The sequence below is a fragment of the Brugia malayi genome (assembly GCF_000002995.4).
Source record: "Brugia malayi strain FR3 genome assembly, contig: Bm_v4_Chr1_scaffold_001, whole genome shotgun sequence".
NCBI classification, from domain to species: Eukaryota; Metazoa; Nematoda; class Chromadorea; order Rhabditida; family Onchocercidae; genus Brugia; species Brugia malayi.
In genome coordinates, this window is record NW_025062475.1 from 5,614,689 (window position 1) to 5,642,517 (window position 27,829).

Genomic DNA, 27,829 nt, shown 5'->3' on the forward strand with positions numbered 1-27,829 from the left:
ACATTTATAGATAAGGAAATTATAGATGAATTTTTCTTCTTAAAACAAAAAATGGATATCATTGGACAAGTGCCGTCATATATCAAATTGAAATAGAAGCAATTGCGCTTCTTGTAAATCGCCATCGTTATCAGTGAAAAATTAAGAACTGTGATAATTGACACATTTTTGCTAATATGTAATAAGTTTATTTCATTCCTTTGCATAGAAACTTGCGCACTTCGGATATGATCCACTGATTTCGAAGGACGAGTTTTTGGAAGACACTTTTTGCATCCGTCGAAAAGTTGGAAGAATAGTAGTTGACTAGTAAAAGTAAAGTGCATTTGGTCTTTGGTGAATAAGGCGAGGATTTGTAGGCTAATTTATTCAACTTTGGTTATGCTATGTGTAGAAATGAATAGACCCTTTTTGTTTATCAATACTGATTGAAGATGTCCTAGTCAGATGCAATCATTTTACGAAGAGTGAAGAAGCTGTGTGAGGCGCGGACACCAAATGATGACATTTTCAAAATGAATAAGAATAAAAAACGAAAAATGAATAAGAGTCCAATTTTGACTTTGTTAAGTGCATTAGGTTCTTTTCCATTTAATTACTGAGAGAATTGTGTTAGTTGTCTTAAAAAATTCATTTTTCGTTATGTCACAATTCGATCGATAAATGATTCGTTGTATTTTTTCAGAATGAAAGAAGGCGATAATTCAAGACGCCAATTTTTTTCATTTTTCATCAGCTTATAGTGCACTAATTTACTGGTATTTTTATTGGCACTTCCAATTTATTTGAAATGCCAAACGATCGTAGAATAATTTACGTTTGTTTGTCGATACTTAGGGACCATTTTTTTGATTCCACTCAATTGGTCATTGTCCATTTCCAATGAATAAAATATTCAGTTTAAAGCTATCAAATAACTAATGCGTCCTTCATTCATTAGCCATTCCCGAGCTACGTGTATTCTGGGCTCTGAGATAAGTATAAAGTAATTAAAAACTATTAAATTAGTGAAATAAGCATTAAATAAGGTAGAAATATTAAAATTTTAAGTTTTAATAATCCAAGAATGACAACTTTTCCACAAGTCTCAAATATTTCTTTATAAAATTAAAGTAATACATATAGATAAAATAGTTGAATTGGGATGCTCTTCTTTTTACACACTTTAATTATGAAATAAATGAATGGTATCTTAACATGGAAGTATGAATATTTAAGTGTTTATCTATCTGAATACTTCCCCTACTAATTCTTTGTCGGATTTATTTAAATATTCACTTATTTAAACTCTATTTACTATTTGTTTCATTTCCTTTGCTATGCATTATGCAATTGAATTGGACTGTCTTATTTTCACACAAAATGCACTATGCTCAATATAAAATGTTACTAAATATGGAATAATATTTCATTGCACAGAATTCTGGTTTGTTTAAACTTTAATTTTGTAAAATCTTATATACTGTGTTTAAATTTGGAGTGGATTTATAATTAGAAACATTGTAAATTATTTCTTGTTAACATTATATTCAAATAACATTATCTGTTCTTTTTTTTTTCTTTTTTGATTTCAGGCAGCTCTAACAACAGCAACCTTAAATTTAACATTTTTTAATTCAAACTTTTTATGAACATTTTCTTTAATAATTTATAGTTTTAAAGCTTTTCATTCCAAATGATAATCTAAATTTCGATAAAGTCTTATTTTTATCAAATATTATCATTGCCAATGTGGACAAATTACTCTACAAAACATTATAAATTATTTCTTTATCATTATTTCACATTAGTTTATAGGAAGTGCAAGGTAGCAGTAGCTGTCACTGCTGTTGTCATTATTACTACTAGGCACTATACTACTACTACTTACTATTTCCTAATATAGTGGAATGCTTTATCTTATTTTGCATTTATCTATGGACATTTCAATGATTTCTTCAATATAACATTGTTATGAGAGATTGAAATATCACTTAAAACCAATCGACTCTTTATGCATTGCGTATTTCTTTCTCTCCCTCTTTTTCAATTTTTTAGCACTATTTTATCGTTTATTTATTTCTTTTTGTTTTTTTTTGTTCAATTTTTTTGACATTGATTTGTGCATATTTATTGTTTAATTGTTTGTTTGTTTCATTTCTTTTTAGTACTCAAATAATTTCGTAACTATATATTATATTATTATCATAGTTTATTGTCATCCTTTTTCTTATGCATATACTATACAATGATGAAATACAGATATTTCCATTGCTAATCTAATAAAATATGCAATTGTTTGAATAATTTTACTCAAGAATATTTTATTGTTAATTTAACTATGTAAAATGATAGCACGACAATAACTCGCATTAACTTAAAACAACTGTAATATTGTGCAATGCTATTTTAGTAATTTATGGCAGTAAATTATATTTTATACCATCATTTTCATGTATTTCAATCATCACGAATTATCTTAAAATAAATATATTATTCATTACAACTAGGAATATGAATAAATTCCTCCTCTATTTTCCAAAAGTCAGTTTTAATTTTTTTAACTATTACGAAATTGTTCATGCACATAATCATTTGAAATTTATTTTAATTTCAAAATTATTAACAAAAATATAATTTATGCCTTGTGTTTCTTCGTATTTGGTAGCATTGATAGCAGAAATGTCGTATTTTTTCATTGTCACTTATGCTATCATTTTTTCCCTATGTTTTAAAAGTTATTTTAAACAATAATCTATGTGAGTAGTTCGTTAATTAAATAATTGAAATGGTTCTCACAATCTAAAGAAATGTTATTGCTTTTTTTAATTAATTAAAGTTTATGCATTAGTTTTTGTCAGCATTTAAAGTCGTTTTCCATTTTTTTTACATGAGAATGTAACTAATTATCTCCTTTTTCTGTTTCTATAATTTTTAAATTTTAATGAATTTTTCTCTTTTTTTAGACAAACATTTTACCTTGCAGGTGAACATTTTCATTCCATTATTTTTATCAAATTAATTTGCAAAAGTGTGAAGTGAATCTTTGTTGTATTCTTTTATTGTACTTCATAAAATTCCATCGTTGATAAGTGCTTCTGGTAGAAAAAGAGAAATAGATGCTTATGCATTATCGGCGATAATTTTAATATTTCAGTCTGTGTTTTAGGCTAAATTTGTATCATTGAAAGAAAATTGCCGACATAATCTGTTTATTTTCATCGGAATGTTTAGCCAGTATAATCTTTTATTTTTCATCGGAATGTTTGATGGACATAATCATTCATTTTCTATTTGAATATAATGTTTGGAGGACTGGTTTTAAATTTTAAAATAAACGCATATTGCAAATTTTTAATACATTTTTTAAATATGTTTTCTTGTTTTAAAATGAAGTCTAAAATTTGCAGATTTGGAATTATTCATCGATCAGCCATACATAAAATGATGCATGATTAGTTGATGACGAATCAACGTTCTACGGAAATTTTCAACTCCAAACAAATTTGGTGTAAAAATTTTCCGAGTACGAGTAAATTGCACGATTGTGCTGGAATTATTCACTCTATTCAGGAAAAGAATAGGCGAAAAATTGATAATGAATATACAATGAAGAAATTTGTTCAGTTTTGGAGTTTGATCACATATCGCAGAAAATTTTGGCATTTATCATTACGAAACAAGCAACAATTAGCTGAAATTCCTTCGTTAAATAATAAAATTTCCACAGTCGAACAATTAATGGTTGCTAGAAATGAGGAAGAAATTATTTCAAGAATTAAAAATATGGAAATATGGCGATATGAAAAAGTTTCTGATGGTAGAGCTTGGCAAATGGGAAACGAAAGGAATGAATATAAAAAATGGAACTTCAATTGGAAATGGAATAAATCGCTATCAATTTCCTTCATTCCATTACTATTATTTTTAGTAGTATTTGTGCATTCGCCAATGCAATTAGTGACAGCTAAGTTGAAAAACGGTAACAGTGGATATTGTGAATCAAATATCGGTTAGTATCAATGTTTATTAATTAAACTATGTTTAAAAATTGTGTATGAGAAAAGTAAATAGCCATAGTGGTAATAATTAATTTAATGCTGCAACGAATATAAAAATTTTCAAAATTTTCTCTATTTTAATTTTTACCATTCAAACAATTTGTACTATTCAATTTATAGTATTCATCATTAATATTATTTATTGATGAAGTCATGATGAATGAAAAAAAATAAGTACCATTACAGTAAATAAATGAATTACAGTATCAGTTGTGGTAGAGATAAAAGAATTGCAGTAAATCATTATGACAAGCAAAATTAATTGAAATAGTAAGAAAAACCAAATTCAAAATTCATTAATAGTATTATCTCATAGATATTCAAATAAAGCAATTATCCATATCAAACATCGATTACTTTAGTCACATGCAGTTTTACTGACACTGACGCAGAATTCATCATTATTATCATTAATTAATTAATATCACTCGTTTGTGTTTTAGATTTTATCTTTCATTTGTAGCATATTTTTTTGTGTTATAAATTTGAATAAACAAATTGAAATTTGTTGAAATAAGTTCTTTCCCTCCTATCAATTTTTGACTCATTCTAACCTTTGTTTTGCTCTCTAATTTATTAATTATTGTATCTGTTATTAATAATGCTTTGCCTTTCTATTACTTTGTTCCTTCCTTTTTCACTTTTCAAGATACATTTTAAGTTATATTTAAGTATCGTTATTGGCAACGCCATATACTGTCACACCTACATTAGTCGCACTTTTTGGTCGTACCTGTCGATGTGCATTCGATTGGCGTTCACATTTTTGCAAGCAAATTGAACGTTATAAATCTTTGCTTGCTGTTCCAGAAATGCAAAGGCATGAAGATGATCAGCTACCAATTGTTTGCATTTGCAGGTTAACATTGCTTGTATTTACTAAATGTGTATGTATACATGCTTTCTATTGCTGCAAAACTTGCTTCATTTCATTTGTGTCTTACATTTACTTGCATGAACTTATATACTCATTAATCAGATTTTATATTTAACTGGATATAATTAATTTACTTACATTTCAAACAAAATATTTTTGTTTTAATTCTGTCTAAATACAATGGTATTTTGTTAAATTCATTTTTCAGGCAACTTATATTAGAAAATAATTGTCAACAATTTATGACACAATGTTATTTCACGCCTGAGAATCAGCATAAAGAGTTTGTTTACTGATGCGTACTAATTCAAGATTTGTTTTAAAATAGTGCAAATTGATTTACCAACTATAAATTATTATCATATTCAATCGATGAAAAAACATTTATGTTTTGGATTATCAGATTATGCTATTTGGATTATCACTATATCATGAGGAATATCATAACCACCACTAAATTATCCTATTCATTGTTAGCAGAAATTAATTCAATTTTTTTGATTTATGCTTTAAGTATGTTATAATTATAGGAATTTTTACTGATTTCAAGTTTCTTGTTCAATGAATTCAAATTACTGGTAATACAAATCATATTTCCAGATGCACATGCTGTTTCAATCAACCGAATGCATTTTGCAACCAATTACAATGTCGTAATGGTGAGCCAATATTTGGCATGCATGCAAACACGACATGCATTTGTCATGCTCCAACCTTTTATCCCTACAATATTTGTACTCATCAAAGCTCATTAATTTATGATCAGGTAGAAGTTAGTACGTTATATAGTATTTTAATTAAAAAAAACAAGGAAAAAAGGTACAGCAATAAATTTGGATAATATACAAGCAGCGTTAATTAGAGCTTTTTCAAAAACTGATTAATAGTATTAATTACTTTATTAAATCTCTGTGATATTACTATTGTAATTATTTGCACTTACTACTGTAAGCAATCAGCTCTTATTGTATGTAACAAGAAATCACTCAGGTGGTTATATCTAATGATCATGATAATGAACAGCGATCTGATTATATCAAATATCCATTACATGAGTCATCGCTAGATCATGAGGAATCAACTGCAATAAGCCTATACGGTATACAAATTACACCTACGTTGGCTGTTGTTATTATTTTAGGTAAACATTTATTCAGAATTATCTACCTAATTTAAAAAATTAATTGTAGTTTTAAAATATTTGTTTTTATCTTATGAAGAAATTATTTTGTATAAATAATAATAATACATAAAATATCAATAAATATTGATGCAATCATTTTTTTTTGAAATTTATTCAGAAGTTTTTTTCATTTTTATTTATTTACTTTTTTTCGAATGGTATTTTTTAAGAAGGTTATTATTCAAAGGATAATTTTGAATGGTTAGTTTTTTTTTTTTTTTTCTCTTTTATGAAAAGCATCTTTTTGAAACTTTTCTTTCACCACCATTTTTGACAATTATAAATTTGTTGAGCTGCAAAAAAAAGCGTTATTTTCACTCAAAATCATTTTTTTAGGCTTATTAGGCATGACTTTGCTATTGACAACGATATTACTTGTGGTACGCTCATGTCGTACGCATCGTGAACATCGTAATCGTACGTTAAAACGTGAAATAGCTCAATCAATATTGCTTGAACAACGTGCTGAAGAAGAAAAATATTTGCCTTAAAAATTATTCAATAAAAGAAAAAAAAAATTATGGGCTATTATGATGATATACAGTTTTTATAGTATTTCATACAGATAAGGAGATGATTTCGGACTGCTGACTATCACACAAATTTTCTAAAATTCTTAACGCTTGACATGGATACTCTCGAACTTTTTGATTTGACTTATAATACATATGATAATAGTAATCTATTCACATTCTTTTGATTATTATAAAATGATATAAGTGTCGTCGAATCAATGAATGGTTTTTGGTTGTGTAATAAAAGAAAAATTTTAGAGTAAAAGACGACTAATTAAATAACGTTGCAGTAACAAGAAATTTTAAATCTATGCAAACTATGTGTTTTGATTTTTTCTCTCTGTATGATATGATGCTTGTCATAAATGATGAACATAGTGTCATTTGTTGAAATCTTTATTATCGATTATCTGATTCAATTCCATTCATAAATAACACAAAGCATTTAGTGTGCATAACTCTTAACAAATAATTACTAAACTTTCTAAATATCTAAATTTTATTCCATATAAACAACTATATACAAACTTTGACATAACTTTCACTACAGCACACGTAAAAATGTTTCCAGTCATAACACATGCAAGGTGTGTTCAATCAAAGCACACTAAAAAACTTTTCTATTTTCAAAATCTGAGATAACATTGTGACATGCATTATCCATTAGCACATTATTACAGCTTTCATTTAATCTTTTCTCGAGAAAAAGCGTTAAATATTTAATCCTTAGACGTTTTATTAATGTTATATAACACAAAAACCAACAAATCAACTAGAGTAAGGAATGCAATTAATTATATTTAACGCTATTTTTTTCGCCATAAAATTTTTTCCTCACCAAATTTAATTGCAGAAAATTTTTGAGGTTGTTAGAAAAATACCTATGAGTGGATACAAATAAAAAGAGATGCTTGATAAAATTTTATTTTAATTCTTTCAAATTAAATTTACAAATAATGGTTTTGTTAGATTAATTAAGGAAAATTTTATGCAAACTTATTGAAGTAATTTAGCAAATGATTTTATTACAAATTTTGAATCCAAATTCAGTATTCTTTTATCAACCAAGCGCCTGATAAAAAAAATGATGAATTGACTGGAATAATTAATGCCAATAATTACATTTATTTTCTGATATTTTCAAAAACTTTTGCTATTATCTGAAAAAAGATAAAAACAGGAAATTTTTTCTGACTTTAAAATTTTTTAATTACTTTTTCTTTTCTTAGAAATAAGTACGCTTAATAGAATTTTTAATTAAAAAATTTTTATATAAGAAATTAAAATTTTTATATATAAAAACGAATCAAAGACCAAATTTTGGCAAAAAAAGGTCACATTAGTTAATTAATTATGCATTCAATAGCATTATGAATATAAACAAAAGGCTAACAGTGACGAGCAAAAATCAACATAAATAATCAATTAATAGTTTTACAGTAATACTATAATTAAACATCGAAGTCTAAAATATTAATAAAATTCATCTATCCTTATGTCAACAACAATATTTGCTTCATTTGCATTTCGTTTCTTTCATTCATTTAATATAAACGAATGCAATAAATTTATTACTCAAAGTAATTGTGCTAATTTATGTAACACTACTAATAACTTAAAATAAGATTTATAAGATCCCATCGGAGAAGAACTTTCTTCATGAGAAAATTTGTAAAAATTGCACTATTTCATTTTTTCAAGGGAAAATTTTAACTTATAATTAATGCAATTTCTGATCATAACTATGTAGCATATTTATCGATATTATAACCATATTATTCAATAGAGAGAAAGAATTGTTAATTTAAAGGATATTATCTATTTCAGAAAATTTGAAATTTTAATTAATAAAATCTTAATCAGAATTATACAGTTAAAAAACATATAAGATTGAGCACAATTATTTAATTACAATAAATTTTTTTTTTGCCTCATGTTTACATGGTTAAATTTTTTTTCTTTTGAATTCAAAATATTGCCCATAAAATGAAAAATTCAATTCAGAAAATGAGCAGCGATGTTTTTTTCTTTTTTAGGATGACAGAAAAGAAAAAAATGTCAACATATAGAAAGGGCAAGCTTTCTCAAAACTATAATTTAATCAAAAAAAGAAAAAAAATTTCTAAAATTAATCAAATGCAGCCGCTAAAAAAAAATGCCCTTAGGATATTTAAGAGCACGGTATCTTTTCATTGATTTATCAATGAAAAGAAAAACGAACAAAAAAAAAACAAAACATTTTTTTATTAGTCAAATTTTACTAACTTTTTTTTAGTGCACTCAAAAACTTTTAGTGATATTTTTTATTTTCAATTTTTTCTTTAATTAACAGTTATTTTATTTATTTCTTCCTTATTTTTCGATGTGCAGTCATCTTATAAAAATATGTATTATTTTGAAAAATTTTTTAAGAATAATTTAAAAATTCATTTGCTATTATTATTATTAACTTTAATGGTTTCTTTTTTTTATGCTAATAATTTGCAATTTTTGTGCTTATAATTTGAATTATATATAGATATGAAAGTGAAATTCGAAATTAATACATTTTCTTGTATTGAAAAATTATGTAATAAGAAAAAAACAATTGCCTTTTACTTTTTTTCGATTTCATAATTTTACAAATTTATTTTCCAAATGGTAAAAAGCCTTTTACTGTTTCCAATGCTTCACTCACGGCAGTTTTTGCCTTTTCGACTTGCTCGGTTAAGCCAAGTTGACCGATAAGACCTAAAATTTAACATTTATTTGTTCATTGCTTTTTAATGAAAATTTTTTAAAAAGGAAAGACTCCTTAAAATCTAGAAATACAACAAAATTCACTAATTATTATATTACTTCTTTTTTCTTCATTTGTTTTTTGTTCAGTTAATTAAATTAAGAAAGTAAATAATTAATTTCAATTAAGTAAGAGCAAAAAAATGAAATAATTTAATGAAAATATCGAAATAATCAGCGAAAATGCTACTGTCGTCGTCTTCCATTCCTTGCGCAATTTGTTCTGGAGTTTTCTTTATCGATGGACCAACAATACGACCATCCATTGACATGTCAAATGGTAGACCGCCGATACCATCTTCTTTCTTTTGAATGTTATACTAAAAATAGTAATGAATTAAATGATAATTTTTAGATTTGTACCAAAAATTATTAGATAGAAAAGTTTTTATTAATTATTTTTTTTTAAGTGAATTTTTTTATCTTTCTTAGTATTAAAAATTTTTAAATTAAAAATATTAAATTATTCAAAGAATTTGCTACCTTTGAGCGAATATCTTGGCGCATTTTTTCACGTTCTCGTTCCATTTTTCGATGACGTTCTTTCCGTCGTTCTTCCTGTTCTAATCGTGCTGCTACAACCTACAAATGATCATTTTTATTAGCATTTTTATTTAAATTAGTAATTAATGATGGAAAAATGAAATTGAAATACAACTAATTATTAGCCATAAATATCTACGAATTCAAAATCATTATGGAATTTCAAATATAATTTTCGCATTAATTCAAAATTTTATTTCTCACGAGTAATGAGACAATGTGTAAAATAAACAATTTTTTTTTTTTTTTTTTTTTTTTTTACATATTAAGTGATACTAAATTGTAAAATAGCAGAAAGGCATTAACTAAACATAACTATCTAATTCTTTTTTTTTTTTTTTGTTAAAAAAAATACAAAAAGAAAAAAAAGTAAAATTTGAGAGTTCTACTTCAGGATCTTCACCGGATTCTGTTTTCTCGCCACCTTCACCATCTTTATCACCGGTCAATTTATCAATTCCACCTATCGAATAAAAATAGGCATTAATTTACCTAAGTTATTGGCAAAACTTCCATTTACGATTGCATTTACAATCAAATTCTTTTTTTTGAATCATAGAAGATTCACTTTTTTCCCTTTAATAGAACTAATTTGAGTTGCATTTCAACTTATGAAAATATGGCAAATGGCTGGAATAATACTTTGGAATTTTAATAAAACTTCATACCTTTCATTTCATTCAATTTTCCACCAACCATTTGTTTCATAAGAAAGCCAGCCATTTTTTGTTTCCGTTTTTGTCAAATTTATTGCTGAAAAATTTTTTGCTTCCTTTCGGAAAAAAAATTTTTCTAATACATATTTTTTGAAAGTAAAGGATGAAAGATTTGTTTGGAAAGAATGAATAAATAAAATAAACACAAAAAGAAAAGGTTCGTATGTAAAGTATTATAATAAAATTCAAAAAATTGCATTTAATTTTTTTTTTTTTTTAAATTTTAAATGATACCATAGGTGAAGATGGAAGCATAAAAAGTTTGGAGCAATCATTAGAAACGGAATGAATAATCATTTAAGTTAACTTTACTTCTTCTCAGTTTTACTTATTAATTTCATAACTCAGTTAAAGTGGCGAATTTGAATAGATGCACAAATGAATGTGCTTTAAATGAATGGTTGGATGGAATAGAAATTGTATGCATGCATAAATAAATAACAGAGAAGAAATAATAATTAGTGAATATAAGAAAAGGAGGAAAGAAGAAAGAAAGGAAAATGAGGAAAAGAAGAGGAAAAAAGAATAATAATAATTAATGATAAGAATAAATAGAAAAGCATTGTTAATAAATAGTATAATTAGAGAAGAAATAGTAATTAGTAAGAAATGATGATAAGACCAAGTGAAGTTTCAGACAGAATTTGAAATCTGAATTCTCAGAGAGAAATGGAAGAATAATAAGAAAAGGAAAGAAGAAGGATGGACTAATTGAGATTTGAATTGAAATTTGAGGAAAAAAAGAGGAAAACAAGTATTAGTAGCAATTGTCCACTGTGACAGACTAAACAAAGTTTTGCTAAAATGACACACAAACTTGAAAATAGCAAAGAAGCATTGGTTAAAATGGCAAAATAAAATTCTACCAAAAAAAGAAAAAAAGTGCAAATTTTAAAGTGGCAAGTAGGCATATTAGTTAGAGTGATAAAAACAAAAAGGAAAAAAAAAAAAAGAATATATGAAGTAGCATTTTTGTTTACTTTTATTATTGCAAATTTAAAAAAGAAAAAACAAGACAATGGATAAGTGTTATTTGAACTAATTGAGATATTAAAGCGGAAACATTTTAGCGCACATTGATATTAATTCACGGTGTGAGATTTCATACATTGTCGGTCGATAATGAATGAATGAAATTTCTCTGCGAGTATTTTATGCTTTCGAATCATGCATGTTTATTTATATATTATATAAATAATTGATTTATAAATATATATATATAGTTAATTTGTTAAAGAAAAAAACCAATTTATAAACAGATAATTAATTTTTGAATACATAAATAATTGTAAGTATAAAATTAATTTATAAACATGTAATCAATTTGTAAAATTTAATTTTAATAGTATATAACAAAAGGTAAATTTTAAAAGGTGAAATTTCATTACCAATAAGTAAAAGATTTATAAATTTTAATTTTCTAATAACAACATTTAATAAATCAGAAATTATGAAGTGTATCCTTCGTGTAGCACTATTCCATCTTTCTTTTGGCATATGATATTGAAAATTCAGACCAAATCTGACAATTAAAAGATGAAGTTTTCATAATTCTATAATTCTTGACTTTCAAGTATTTATAAAATTATTTTTGAGATAGAAAATCTTAATTTCAGTATTAAATGTAGATTTTTCCCTCATTTTTTACAGTTTCAAATTTTCAATGATTGCTGAAAATTTCATTCTTATTTGAAATATTTTGCAAATTTATAACTTATATATAATTTCAAGTTATAGTGAAATGCATGAATCATGATTAATGATTAATTATCGAGCAAACCTTTAATTAGTTAACCATTCAATATTAGCCAATGTATTATTATAGTTATTATAATCCGAAATAAACTTGAATAATATTAGCAGCATTATAAATGCTCAGCAGTTGATAAATTTTCACTGATTTTTTAAGTTTTCAAATGTTAGTAATTTCGTAACTAAATGTGCGACAATTGGCACTATTTAATGGTTTAATTTAGAAAGATTAAATTGAGATTAAGTGAGAGATTAAATTAGCAATAATCTGATAGCAGTTTTTAAGCATAGAGAAATTTAAATCACGAAGAAGACATCATGAGTTGATGAAGAAATAATCGTGATTCGATGAAGAAATGACCACGTTCTATGACAAGCATAATTATTAATTTGATTCGATGAAGCAATAATCATTAATTAATAAAGAATTAATAATCATAAGTTTAGTGAAAAATTATGAATGGATAAAAATGTAAACGGAAAATGAACAAATATGTTATTTTTCATTTTTAATTTTTTTACAATTCAGTAAATCAAATAAAATGCGTAAGAATTTCCCACATTTCAAATCTTTTCCAATAATATTACCATTATAGATATATGTCTATAATTTTATTTAAGAAAGAAACGCAGAAAAGATTTTTAATTTAATGAAACTTTTCTTTTGCTTTTTTTAAAAGAAAAAAGAAGCCATCTTTAAATTTTGCTTATGATAGCAAAGATAGTTGGTTAGTCATCCATTTTATGATTAAAAGTAAGAAATAAGCCAAAGAAATGGAATGGAAAGCCTATCATTGTAATGCCAACTTGCTGCTCCTTCTATTGCCTTAGTTTCAAATCGACTGGGCCCAGTAAAATATTCAACTGAATAAGCAAAAGAAAAAGATGAGGAGAGAAGTAGGAAAAAAATAAATAAATAAACGGACAGAAAGACATACAGACATGAATAAACGAAATAATCGCCTCGTGAGAATTGAATGTTTTAAGGATCGATTTTCGTCAGTTCAAGGCCTTAAAAAGAGGGGACAACACATTTTGCTATAGCAAGCAGCATGTTATGTATGTGTGCATGTGTGTATGTTGGCATGTATGCATGTTTGTATGTGTTTATGCGTACGTGTGCATGTGCTTTTGCATGTACATATGTTAATATGCCTTATAGTGTAAATATTTTTTAGTTCAACACATGAGTTTTAAAATTTAACAGTTATATAATAGAAAATGTAGACGACGTTAATCTAAATAACGTGAATTGTATTTTAAAAAAAATTTTTTTTTAAAGTAGAAAAATATATTTAATTTTGAAGGAGTGAAATTTTAATTTTAATTTAAAATTAAAAGTCTACCATATTGTAATAGTGAAAATTATTAGAAATAAATGATAGGCTAAAAGAAATTAATAATAATTGGCAAGAAATTAATAAAAAATTGTAAACTAAAATTAAAATTTAAATTAAATTTGACTTATAATTATTTACTTGAAATTTTAGCTTAAAACTATAACTTTGATATTAATTCATTGAACTGTTGCAGAAGGAAAAAATTTCTTCTTCATTCTATTTATTTCTTCACTTGTGCTAAAGCATAATTGCATGATTTCGATAAAAGACAAAGCTTATTAGTAAACAAAAACTTTTTAGTACTTTATTAGTTTTCTAATAAAATGAAATAAGCAAGCTATAAATAACTGTTATTAACATATTATTTGATAAAAAAAGAACGCTTCGCTAATATTTGAAAGTATTGAAAATATGAAATTAATTGAGGCAATTAAATACGACAAATTGTAGTTACAACTAACAAAATGCATCAGAAATGTAATGTATCAATATTTATATTGTTGAGAAGTGGTAATTTAATTATATTAAAAATTACTAATAATGGAAAATTTGCCTAAGAGTTCTGATCAATTACTGAAATACAAGTTTTTTTTTTCTTTCATTGCCAATTTTATGCCTTCTGTGACATAAATGAAGTGAAAATTGTAAAAGATAATGCTATATAATTTTGACCAATTTAAGTTCCTAAGAGAATTTTAATTTTAAATTGGTCCTTTTTTTCCTTCTGTTATTGTATGTTTTTTAAAAATTCATAGTTATTAAAATTTAAATCCAGATTTGTTTCTTTTAAGCAGTGTTTGTGTGAACAATTTTTCTACGAAATTAGAGAGAGAAAAAAAAGAAAGTGAGGAATTTTTTAATGAAAAAGCCAGTGATAAGTAATATACTAAAATTACCTTTACTGCAATACCTTTGCGATAGTAAAATTAAGTTTAATCGTTAAAACTTTGTTTATTCCTGAAATCCACCTATAATTACGATGTCAATTTTACTTGTTTTTACTGATGAGAAAAATGCTTTATTCACATTTTATTACAGTCACGCTTTCCTAAATTTAGTTCATTGAGATCACATCTACACGTTAAAATAAAGCGACCAAATAAGTTCAACTTTGATAATTCCTTCATAAATCATGTCATTTTTTTTAATAAAATATTTTTAATTATTATGCAAATAGAATTTATAAAAAATAATTTGTGTAAAAATATACTGTAAATTGTAATTTTCGTCATTTCATTTAGAACAGCGAATTATTTGGTATTATTTATTATTGCTGCATCTTTTTGCAACAAAAATATTAAAAAGCCTTCAAAACTTCTTGAATATAATTAAAAGAGAAGAACGGATTCTAAAAAAAATTAATATCAATAAGTATAGTTGAAGTTAAAACCGGTTTCTATAACATTTTTGATTTTTTTTTCTTATGTTCATTTATATTAAAATAAAGCATGATATATGTATGATGTACGTAAGAGTTACGCAAGAGTTCATTACAAATTGTGGTCAAAGTGTGGTATTTACAACTGTCGTAAATTTAGTTCAGATTTATGGATATTGTTTAGATTCATTGTGACTTTTTATTTGGGTAAAAATAATTTATTTTATTATTTTCTTGTGGATTCTATTCAGTAATTGTCTTTTTATAAGTGATTCAATTCTTTTTTTATCTTTTTTTTGTAAAGTTAGTTTATAAATTTGCCGATAAATTTGAAATTTTTGTTCCGTTTAACTATTAAATTATAAAGATCTATATGAAACTTTTGTGGTGTTAAACTGAGAAAGAATGAAATTTGATAAAATAGGAAATAAATGGTGAATAATCATATAGTGGCATTTATTAAGAGAACAATCCGAGTAATTGTTATGATAATGTTTGGATCTATGAGATGTTTAATTTCATATAATATTAATTCATTAAATTTAGTCTATGAATAACTGAAATAAATATTTTAAAAAACAAATTTTTTGATGATTAATTATTTATAGCTGCGATACAACTGTGCGACAAAATATTAAAGAAATTTATGAACGTATCGACTTAAAAGTAGGTCGTTGAAATCTCCATTCATTTGTCTCTACACAATAATGGAAGTAGCTGGCATCAGAAGTGTCAACATCATTTAATTAATGGATATTCAGACTTTTAATGAATTATTTTTTTTTTTTTTTTTTTACTGAAAAGTCTAAACAGATTGTAATGAAATAAATAAATAATGCAGGTGAAAAAGGATAAAAGAAGCAAGAAGGTGTTCCATACCGAATAATTACAACATTTTACATTTGATGCGTTCATCGGATATTAAACAAAATGAACTTTAAAAGTATGAATTTTAAATTCTAAATTATTTTATGTCTCATCTTCATCGGATTTATTCATTTTGACAAGTAATGACAATAAGCAAAAAATGACTGAAATTTCTAGAACTTCTGAAAAAGATCGAAATTTGTTTCAAGGATACGACATTTTAAAAAGTCAACCAATAACAATGCAAAAGGGATGCAAATTTATTGTTGCAAAGATTACGCATCTCACTTCATCTCAAATTGAAATTATACGGCTTTGACCGAAGATGGAATTAATAGAAAGTTGATAAAATTGTAGAGAAAAAAAGTGCATAGATAATAATATCAAGAGAAAATGAGAAGCAATAACATTGAAATCAAAAGAGTCAATAAAGTAAAGTGAAAACTGTGTTTGATAATAACAACTACAAATGTAAATCGAATATAACCCTTTGAATACATAAAAAAGACCGAAATTTGATTGATATGATGAAATAAGTATCATAGTGACCAATCAAAATGACGGGGATGTTAGATTTATATATGTCATTCGACTTTGCAGTATGATACATTTACAGTTGGAAAGGTTTGCCGGTAAGTTATAAGTAATGAAATACAAATAATCAATAAATTTGATAAGATTTGAGATAGTACTAAAGCTAAGTGTAGAAGGAGGAATCTTGAATACATATTAATTTCATCGACAAATCTCGGACATTGTGCAACACATTCCATTACTGGACACTTTCCTCCGGATAGCGAAACGCATGACTGTGAATTTGTATATTGCAAGCCAACAATACGTTCATCATTTGGACATTTTTGTGGTACCTAAAGAAAACCATTCATTTCATCAACAATTGTTAGAAATATTTCAGTTCACAATTCGAAAGAAAAGCTATTTACCAAACAGGACGGAATCGGAGACATTAGGAATCCGCGGTCAAATTTAAAGCATTTACATGAAGTGAAATGATAAAGAGAAAGTTCATAGAGTATTTCAAGTGTAACCGAAACAATTTTTTAGAACGGTCTGAGAATTTCTTATACTTGAATGGGAAACCAACCGTACAACAAATTCCTTGTAGACAAGCGACGGATTCTTTAGTGAACGGAAGACATTGTTGAGATTGGATACAACCAATCACGAGAGCTCTTCCGCCATTACTACAAATTAGTGGAGCTTGATAGGGTAGTTCCTGATTTGGTGCAACATGCACCTCTGATACAATCAACCGGATCAGTTGTGTAGGGGCTACATTGTTGAGCACTCGAGCAACCCAAAGCCACAGCATGTCGATCGGCAGGACACTTGAAATCAGCCAAGTCATAGTGTGCCAAAGCAGTGGTCGTTACAAGATTGAATAGAAATTGCATTCTTTCACACTATTATTTCTAAAATGCTAGTACTTTTCTTTTTAAATATTGCAGCAGTGGTTAATTTATAATAAATCATATTCATTGTTGCAAAATATACTCAACTGATATTCCGAGATGCTTTTGTAGGACAATAAAGCAAGAAATTTTAGGAGTCTTAAATTTCTGCCTTTGTTGTTTCATAACATTGAAAGACAACATTGAAATTTTGTCGAATAATTTGAAATATTAGAACAAAGTTCAACCATTAATGCAAAGAAGGAAGTCTTGAATCAAAAAAAAAGTCTGAAATTTTCAATAACACTTGAATTTACAAAATATTTACGCTTTATTGTGGCATCATTTTAATGAATGAGAATGCTCACAGAGCGACAACATGAGGACAGTAAGAAAAACCAACAAAAGCTCAAGCAGAAAACAACACATTCGATTTGATTGTACAGATGGAAGAATGCATTTTGGATTGCCGTAAGGATTTTTAGTTCATAATATTTGTTAGAGCGATCAGTGTACCAATAATTTTTCGGATTGAACTCTTTGCTTTCGAATTTAACAATTTGATCCTCTGATAAGATACCTATGTCAGATCAGAAAAGAGCGCTGCTCTAACATTTCTTAAGTTTAATTGTTGGCTATTGTATGATCAAATCAAAAGCGGTGTTTGTCTGTTTTTATAGCTTCAGTTTATTTATCGACTGAGCTTCTAATAATCCCCGTTGAATTATTCGGTTATTTTACGCTGGTAATCTATTGTAATTTCAAATTCATCCATTACTGACTTCTGAGATGAAAGTTAGCTTTTAAAACAATCATATTGACTGATTTGTATACTCTTCTCGATTTTCTTATCTTCTTTTCTTGAATTTTCGGCGTTAAACGCCGAAATAATCTATTTTTCATCACTTCGTCCTAATTTAATAATTGAGGAACAACCAAATTATCAGATTCTTTTTATAAGGTCAAATTATTCCTGGACGAGGAAGAAATTTCCCAAGCATTACTTCATGAACGAACGCTAATGATCCGTCATCGCGTTATATCAATTTCTATTAAACTAAATTTACATTAACACTTCAAATTCCAGTCCATTTCTCAAAATTAAATATTTGCTGACAATATCACAGAAAAGAATGTTCATTAATAGAAAATTTAGGTGAAATGAGCAGGAAAATAATTAGGAAGTCGATAAGCACAACATATACGCTGTACACATAATACCGGGAGTCCTTGTGCTAAGCATTCGCATGATTTTGAATTGTCACATCCCAGGCCAATTACTTCACCGCCATATGGACATTGTTGAGGTACCTAAAAGTTTTGTGTAGAAATTATTATTCCATTTTTCTCTTTTGACAATAAAATACAAGAAAAGCTTAATTAAACTTTAATTACTTGAATATTTGGTAGTAATCGATATAACTTGTTTTACTTCTTTCCTTATCTCAATTTTCTACTCCTCTTTTATCCTCTATTCAAACCATTCCCTTTTACTAAATTTATTCATTATTTAATGATTTCATTCGGTAATTTATTTGATATTCTTACAGTGCAGCACAATCCTGTAAGGCATGCAACATTTTCCGCTGACGGCAAGCAATCATATGATGTTCCGCATGTCTTTCCTGTAAAGGTACCATTATTTGAACATGGTACTGTGCAGCATTCCGAGTCAAGGCACACAACATGGTCCGTTGGCTTTATTTTGTACGGTTCACATTGCGCATCCATAGTGCATGCATGTGCAACCCATTCACCACCATTTATGCATTGTATGCTAGTAGCAAGAATAGGTAATAATAACCAAAATATAGTTAATACAATGATTGTCATCTGCAAAATTTTGTGAAGTGCTGCATACTTGTCAATAACAAATAATGCAATATAATGAGATAAAAATACAAATAACAAGTAGTTTGCAGTTGGCAAACATTCACTACCGTAATTATTACCAATTTATTAACATTGTTAAAAATCGCTGAAATTTTTATTGAAAGAATTCACTTGATAATAATAATGAAGAAAATTTTCCTACCATTTATATTCTGTCTGATTTTTCAAACTTTCCTTCTTCTATTTAAACACTTTACTTAAAAGTACTTGAAAACATACAAATTTCATAATTTTCTAGAATCTGGCTGTTATCACCAACTGCAGTGAAATTTATTTTATACAAATTACAGATCAATGCTTTTTGAATAAAACAAATCTTTTTAAGACATTTTGATCACTAGCAAAAATAAAAATGAAGAAATACTATTTTCCTGAGGAATGAAAGAAGTTAAAGCAAAAAGTTAAGAAGAATTTAATTCAATTGAAATTCTGACAAATTCCATTTTTGAAAGCAAAAAAAAAAAAAAAAATTTGGTGCTATTAGGAAAAATACAAAGATGATAACTGAAACAAACAAACTGGAAAAATGAACAATCTAATGTAGTAATACTTTGTTAAATGATAAGTGAAATTAGAAATAGCCGAACAAATAGTTTTAGAAGGATTATTTATTTTAGTGATAAGAAAATTGAAGATTATTGTTGTAACCACATTGATTAGACGAGAGGGAAAGGAACGAAGAGAGAAGGAAAAGTTAAAATATTAATGAAAATGTATTGGAATAGATTGCATCAATATTAGTAATTAAATTTAAGATCAAAGAAGGAAAAAAAGTAAATGAAATGATACGCTAAATCTTCAAAAAACGAAAAATAAAAAACTATCAATGCTTACTACTTATGCATTTTTGGTATTCTTTAATAAATGAAAGAAGAAAAATGCTGGTATAAATTTTCATTATGATTCAATAATGATGATGATAATAATAATAATAATAATAATGATAATGATAATGAAAAAATAAACAATAATATAATGAAGTCACTTTAATTTAATAATAAAAAATAAATAATAATACAATCAAGTCACTTTAATTTTTTTAACATTGTTAAAAAATATTCAAAAACTTTTTCAGTGGAAATTTTCTAGTTAGCTAATTAATGTATTTTTATGTTTAGCCTTTCTAATTTCATATATTTTAATGAAATGAAAACATTTTCTTTCTCTTTTTTCGGTATTTTTCATGGAATCAAATTAATTTAAATAAATTTTGATGACTGAATAGTAACTTCTTGTTACAAATGTAACAATAATAACAAATATTTTTGTTTGTGCTTACATGAAAATGAGTTTTGTAAACAAAATTTACGCATTTGATTTCGCTACACTATCATTTGTGCAGCTGTCGTAGAAACATTTTCAGAAATATTTATAGATTGTAACAGGTTTTCCGGAATATTTGGAAATGTCCGGTAGGGACGAATTGGATTGATTATGTGAAATGAATGAAAAGAATAAAGCAGCATATACGTATATAAGTGTGCGTACATGTACGTGTACTTCTGCGTGTTTGTATTCCGGAAAACCTGTTACAATCTATAAATATTCCTGAAAATGTATAAATGTGGAAGGCTAACGTATATTAGAAACGTATATTCAAAGTAAAAATAAGAATAGATAATGTTTAATTATGGTGACAATGCAATTTCATATGGAATAGTTGTAGATTTAAAATGTTTAAATTATATTTGGTTATTGATACTCGATACTTGATTAGAATTCATATTTACAAGTTAATAATCCTTAGTAGAGCATTTTAAAATTTTGAGCTATGAAATCATTAACAAATTTTACTAATATTTGCGTATTGCTGAAAATCTAGTTTTGCAATCAAAAATGTAATAAATAAATCATTAAGAATCAGAAATTTTTTTAAAAGTATTTGGAATAATAGATGCAGAAGAAAATAACACATGCTAAAAGTTAAAATCTAAATAAACAACTATCGTAAAACGATATTATGTCGTATTATACCATATTGTTTGGCGAAAATATCGAAAATTTATTATTATTGGCTGATGATGAAAAATGAACCGAGGTAGTTCGAATGATGTAAGTTGATAATATTATTTCTCAAAACAAAACGTATAATAATTGTTTTATTCTATAAAAAAGCATTCATCTAATTATTCATAGTTGGAGGAGTGAAATGAATGAAACTAGGATAGCAAATATTTGAAGCTTATCTAACTTAAAAGAAATAGAATTTAAGTTATAGATTAAAATTAATAGCAAAGTGAATAAAAATGGTAAAGACTCTCCCAAAAAAATCTTCCAAAAAATAACAGAGCTCAAGGGCCGCCATTTTATTGAACTATAACTCTTATTTCATAACGGAAAGTTTTCTATTATCAAATAATTGTATTTGATAATTTTGAGACAAAATCAATGATTCATCTTCATCTATCAGTTAATTAAGCTGCTGGTTAAGGTGCCAGTTTCATATGTCAGCTAATTAACCTGCTGGTAACATCAACCTATTTGAAATGAACAAATGATTGAAGAAAAATAGAATATTTCGTGGAGATTTATATACCTAATTACTATATATTTATATAATTAAAAAAGTAAGTTTGTGCAAATTTTTAAGAAACCACAAGCATTTAGAAAAAAATAACTGAAACCAAAATTTTGTCATACAAAAAAGGAGTTGTGCTGCATTGTAAGAATATCAAATAAATTACCGAATGAAATCATTAAATAATGAATAAATTTAGTAAAAGGGAATGGTTTGAATAGAGGATAAAAGAGGAGTAGAAAATTGAGATAAGGAAAGAAGTAAAACAAGTTATATCGATTACTACCAAATATTCAAGTAATTAAAGTTTAATTAAGCTTTTCTTGTATTTTATTGTCAAAAGAGAAAAATGGAATAATAATTTCTACACAAAACTTTTAGGTACCTCAACAATGTCCATATGGCGGTGAAGTAATTGGCCTGGGATGTGACAATTCAAAATCATGCGAATGCTTAGCACAAGGACTCCCGGTATTATGTGTACAGCGTATATGTTGTGCTTATCGACTTCCTAATTATTTTCCTGCTCATTTCACCTAAATTTTCTATTAATGAACATTCTTTTCTGTGATATTGTCAGCAAATATTTAATTTTGAGAAATGGACTGGAATTTGAAGTGTTAATGTAAATTTAGTTTAATAGAAATTGATATAACGCGATGACGGATCATTAGCGTTCGTTCATGAAGTAATGCTTGGGAAATTTCTTCCTCGTCCAGGAATAATTTGACCTTATAAAAAGAATCTGATAATTTGGTTGTTCCTCAATTATTAAATTAGGACGAAGTGATGAAAAATAGATTATTTCGGCGTTTAACGCCGAAAATTCAAGAAAAGAAGATAAGAAAATCGAGAAGAGTATACAAATCAGTCAATATGATTGTTTTAAAAGCTAACTTTCATCTCAGAAGTCAGTAATGGATGAATTTGAAATTACAATAGATTACCAGCGTAAAATAACCGAATAATTCAACGGGGATTATTAGAAGCTCAGTCGATAAATAAACTGAAGCTATAAAAACAGACAAACACCGCTTTTGATTTGATCATACAATAGCCAACAATTAAACTTAAGAAATGTTAGAGCAGCGCTCTTTTCTGATCTGACATAGGTATCTTATCAGAGGATCAAATTGTTAAATTCGAAAGCAAAGAGTTCAATCCGAAAAATTATTGGTACACTGATCGCTCTAACAAATATTATGAACTAAAAATCCTTACGGCAATCCAAAATGCATTCTTCCATCTGTACAATCAAATCGAATGTGTTGTTTTCTGCTTGAGCTTTTGTTGGTTTTTCTTACTGTCCTCATGTTGTCGCTCTGTGAGCATTCTCATTCATTAAAATGATGCCACAATAAAGCGTAAATATTTTGTAAATTCAAGTGTTATTGAAAATTTCAGACTTTTTTTTTGATTCAAGACTTCCTTCTTTGCATTAATGGTTGAACTTTGTTCTAATATTTCAAATTATTCGACAAAATTTCAATGTTGTCTTTCAATGTTATGAAACAACAAAGGCAGAAATTTAAGACTCCTAAAATTTCTTGCTTTATTGTCCTACAAAAGCATCTCGGAATATCAGTTGAGTATATTTTGCAACAATGAATATGATTTATTATAAATTAACCACTGCTGCAATATTTAAAAAGAAAAGTACTAGCATTTTAGAAATAATAGTGTGAAAGAATGCAATTTCTATTCAATCTTGTAACGACCACTGCTTTGGCACACTATGACTTGGCTGATTTCAAGTGTCCTGCCGATCGACATGCTGTGGCTTTGGGTTGCTCGAGTGCTCAACAATGTAGCCCCTACACAACTGATCCGGTTGATTGTATCAGAGGTGCATGTTGCACCAAATCAGGAACTACCCTATCAAGCTCCACTAATTTGTAGTAATGGCGGAAGAGCTCTCGTGATTGGTTGTATCCAATCTCAACAATGTCTTCCGTTCACTAAAGAATCCGTCGCTTGTCTACAAGGAATTTGTTGTACGGTTGGTTTCCCATTCAAGTATAAGAAATTCTCAGACCGTTCTAAAAAATTGTTTCGGTTACACTTGAAATACTCTATGAACTTTCTCTTTATCATTTCACTTCATGTAAATGCTTTAAATTTGACCGCGGATTCCTAATGTCTCCGATTCCGTCCTGTTTGGTAAATAGCTTTTCTTTCGAATTGTGAACTGAAATATTTCTAACAATTGTTGATGAAATGAATGGTTTTCTTTAGGTACCACAAAAATGTCCAAATGATGAACGTATTGTTGGCTTGCAATATACAAATTCACAGTCATGCGTTTCGCTATCCGGAGGAAAGTGTCCAGTAATGGAATGTGTTGCACAATGTCCGAGATTTGTCGATGAAATTAATATGTATTCAAGATTCTTCTACACTTGGCTTTGTCATTATATTCCTTTTATGAATATATCTCGAATATTTAGTTGCAATGACTTTTATTTAGATGTGAAACAGCTCATAAAAGCTACGGGTAGCATGGATGTGCTTTTTTTGTTAAAACTATTTATCAATATTTAGCAAAATTTTAGAACTGTTTTGTGTATGGTTTTCAAACTTTCCACGTGGTTTACGAGTTACTTAAAAATTCATGATATATCTATAATGTATATTACATACATTACTTTTTGTGGTTATAAGCATGATAAAGCAAATAAATAGAAACAAACTAGTGCTAATATTTTATGATTCATTAAACTAACAAAAAAAAGTGTTTGTATTGCGACATTATGGAAAAACAGCAGTGTGAAACTAAGCTATCAAAATTTAAATCAACAGTTGTAATTTAAATTTAGCAAATAAATAAATAAAATGAATTTTATTAAACATTGAAATCTTATTAAATATGTTGAGTTAGAATACCCTATGCTTTTTAATTCGGAAAAAAAAATTGTAGAAAAAAAATCTATATTCAGCACTAAATGATTGCCTTGATCCCGACTTCTCTCAAGTTATTGTGGTATAACTAATCAGTACTTTGATATTGCATAGAAGCATTGAACTTAGAATGAATTGTCAAATTGAAATAAAAAGTTGCTTTCAGAAAAAGTCAAAATTTTTAACGAATTTTAAGCGAAAATTCTGTTTAATTGCAATACTGTATTACTTAGCTTAAATTTACATATGTACTTAAATGTGAAAGGGATAATATTACTATTTATTTATTTTGATACTTTAAAAGTAAACACTGCAACAATGAGTATTTTTACTTATTAAGGCTTTGATTTTAATCTTATAAGGTTTAGAAGGTATGAATCCGAAAACAGTAGTTAAAATAAAAAAAACTGCAGCTTAGTTATAATGGCGATATATTTATGGCAAACAACAATTCCTGTGATGACTAATTCTTCAAACTTACTCGAAGTTAATTTAAAATATAAGTCTGTAATACTGAAACTGGCAAGAACTATAAACGATTTGTCTTGAAATATTGCTAAATCTATTTGAATTGTTTTTGAAATTTCATTGAAATCCATCATTGTCTACTGTGCTTTATTGTTTCCAATTCAGGATGCTTCAGGTTTTGCATGATAATTTATGATATTTATGAGAAGGCTAAAGCTTTATCATTGTTTCCAGTTCATATTTCCAGGAATTATTAAAATAATTTGTATTTACAAAATATCATTTTAATAGTTCATAATTCCCGCATAATTCTGGATATAAAATAGCATAAAGTGGACATTTATAATGTTCATATTTATAATATTCAAAGCTTTGTCAACAATAAAAACAAGCAAGAAAGAAATTGTATGGATATTGATTTGCAGAAATTAATAAAAATTTGTATATATTTTGATTTTTTGTTTTGTAAATATTTTAATCATTTATCCACTAATTTATTTATTCAAATTAATTCACTAATTAATTCACTGGTTAATTAATTTTCGTGTGCTACACATTTTTGCATGTTTGAAAGAGGAGAAATGTTTAATACCGATTGTTAGTAAATGACAAAGGGATCGATCTAGCAATTTATTTTCAATTTAAAGATTTGATTACTAAATTATTAAAAAAATGCAATTATTTGCGCAATGGAATGTATTTATTGGAAAACGGGAAATATCCAACTGAAGGACCTGAAAATGATACAACATCTGCAAGATGAGTGATTTTTCTTCGCTTGAAGAATTTTTCTTGTGCTAAATTTTCTGCAGTTTAATTTGTTTTTATAACTTGCTATTGTTTATTCATTTATTTTTTTGTATGGTGTTGTGCTGTCTATATTGAGATGATCCTATTAAATTCTTGAATTTTGCAAAGATTTCGCAGAATAGTTGTTTGATGACATTTTTTTTTTAATATTAGAAATTTTGATACTAGCCATTAACAATTATTCAAATAATATTAATTTCAGAATTTCTTTATCAAAGGATAAAGAGAAAAAAAGATAAGCTCTTTTTTTTATATTCAATAACGCATCCATTTTTCATTTTTTTAAAAGAAGAAAACATATTTTTGATTTGACCGCATTATAAAATGATCAGACAAGACGGATGATGTCAATAAGCTGTTTTCAAGAGTGGCAATGTCCATAAACTAAGCATGTCAGTGTTTCCCTAATAAGAAACATTACGGAGTGCCAACTTCGAATCTTTACGCGCCAGAAGTTTGTGCCATTCATATGAAGTATGAAATAGTATTGAGAATAAGATAAAACAGATCAAACAGTTCAGTATTTTATATTGAATTGTAAAATTGGCTCCAGCTTCTGCTGATAACACCAAGAATGTCATATAGTCTCTGATTCTTACATACTATTTGTAATGTCTTTCGAAGTATGCACGAGCTGTGTTCTTTTAAAATGAATTATCCTTAGATACTGTTTCATTATGTTAAAAGAAGAAAAAAGTTTGTTGCAGTTTGGCCTCGTGGAGAGAATGATATTCTTTTTTTACGTATCTTTTCTTCACTGCAGTATTTTGTATTATTACTCCGTGATTTCGGATGTTGCACTCGTCAATTTAGTGAACGGTATAAGAATTTTTGTCACATTTTTTAGATGATGCATTTCTTCATATTTAGTAAAATTGAATACTTTCCCATACCGGGCACTTTGCATTCAAAAATATATGCCTTTTCCGATCTGTTATGAATCTCCTCTAATCCTTCATTTTGACAGTACATCCGACATAAGGATTTCTGTATATTACTCTTCTAAAAAGCTTCTCTTAAGACATTCATTTTTGCAATTAGCGAAAGCAATTTTTATCATATCATTTGTAGTTGACTGAAGTGATTTGATTATTAAGTATATATTAAATATCATATTAAACTTATCAATTCAAATTTCAAACAGCTTACATGGTACGAACTTATCGTTGCATATATTTGAAATAAAAAAATCTACTTGTAGTTTTTCCGCTGTGACAAGATCAGTTTCGGTTTTTGATGTTCTCAATTTTTTATTACTTATATCCAGAGCATCAAAAAAAAAAAAAACTTTTAAATCAAAAGGATTATTAGAACATCATCAGTTGATTACTGGCTCATATGTGCAAAACAAACGACAAAGAACTCTTTAGTGCATAGTACTGCATTTTGCATTGCTACTTCACATTCGCCAATGTATCGTAGGACATTTTCATATGCATTCTATTTCAGATAGATAAATGTGTCTGAAAACTAAAGTGATTCTTTTGTTTTTGCAACAAATCGTTATTACCAAGTAATTTACCATATTTTTGTAGGGAAGTTTAGTTGAAGTATTTGCTTGTGCATGCAGAATGTTAGTGTGCAACTGAATGTTTACTCATAAGCAAGCACTTTGCATTTATGAATAAAAAGTTTGCCGTATTTTATTCCTATGTTCTATTCGTCTTTCGTTTTTATTTTCACAGTACGCCTGAGATAGTACACTCATACTTTTGCTATTCTGAAAAGTCTCCACTAAGACATTTACTTTCGCAATTAGCAATTCCACTGTACTGTTTGATAATTAATTAACATGATTTAAACACTGGTGAGAAAATATCAGTGCTGTAAAACACATGACA

The 27,829-nt window shown here is 27.0% G+C and overlaps 5 protein-coding genes across 6 annotated transcripts; 2 read left to right on the forward strand and 3 right to left on the reverse strand.

Moving 5' to 3' along the window:
- Nucleotides 1-3,441: 3,441 nt before the first annotated feature.
- On the forward strand, nucleotides 3,442-6,591 carry Bm4778 (Uncharacterized protein; the record flags this gene model as incomplete). Of its 2 annotated transcripts, none has more annotated exons than XM_043076651.1 (6): nucleotides 3,442-3,991; nucleotides 4,713-4,899; nucleotides 5,126-5,200; nucleotides 5,518-5,683; nucleotides 5,908-6,058; nucleotides 6,437-6,591. In XM_043076651.1, 6 exons carry the CDS (start codon nucleotides 3,442-3,444, stop codon nucleotides 6,589-6,591), a joined length of 1,284 nt encoding a protein of 427 aa, XP_042932585.1. The 2 variants fall into 2 exon arrangements, with proteins under 2 accessions (XP_042932585.1, XP_042932586.1); XM_043076652.1 differs by having other exon boundaries at nucleotides 3,589-3,991.
- Nucleotides 6,592-9,241: 2,650 nt separating this feature from the next.
- Nucleotides 9,242-10,659, reverse strand: Bma-cpx-1 (Uncharacterized protein; the record flags this gene model as incomplete). Its single annotated transcript, XM_043076653.1, has 5 exons — nucleotides 9,242-9,345; nucleotides 9,584-9,713; nucleotides 9,877-9,975; nucleotides 10,326-10,399; nucleotides 10,605-10,659. 5 exons carry the CDS (start codon nucleotides 10,657-10,659, stop codon nucleotides 9,242-9,244), a joined length of 462 nt encoding a protein of 153 aa, XP_042932587.1.
- A 5,914-nt stretch (nucleotides 10,660-16,573) lies between these two features.
- Bm10891 (Conserved hypothetical protein, putative) lies at nucleotides 16,574-17,358 on the reverse strand (the record flags this gene model as incomplete). The annotated part of the gene is made up of 2 exons (XM_043076654.1): nucleotides 16,574-16,858; nucleotides 17,095-17,358. The coding sequence occupies 2 exons, from the start codon at nucleotides 17,356-17,358 to the stop codon at nucleotides 16,574-16,576; spliced, it is 549 nt and encodes a 182-aa protein (XP_042932588.1).
- A 1,195-nt stretch (nucleotides 17,359-18,553) lies between these two features.
- Nucleotides 18,554-19,234, reverse strand: Bm10890 (Conserved hypothetical protein, putative; the record flags this gene model as incomplete). Its single annotated transcript, XM_043076655.1, has 2 exons — nucleotides 18,554-18,712; nucleotides 18,950-19,234. The coding sequence occupies 2 exons, from the start codon at nucleotides 19,232-19,234 to the stop codon at nucleotides 18,554-18,556; spliced, it is 444 nt and encodes a 147-aa protein (XP_042932589.1).
- A 4,313-nt stretch (nucleotides 19,235-23,547) lies between these two features.
- Bm2724 (Uncharacterized protein) lies at nucleotides 23,548-24,310 on the forward strand (the record flags this gene model as incomplete). Its single annotated transcript, XM_043076656.1, has 3 exons — nucleotides 23,548-23,811; nucleotides 24,048-24,190; nucleotides 24,280-24,310. The coding sequence occupies 3 exons, from the start codon at nucleotides 23,548-23,550 to the stop codon at nucleotides 24,308-24,310; spliced, it is 438 nt and encodes a 145-aa protein (XP_042932590.1).
- Nucleotides 24,311-27,829: the final 3,519 nt, after the last annotated feature.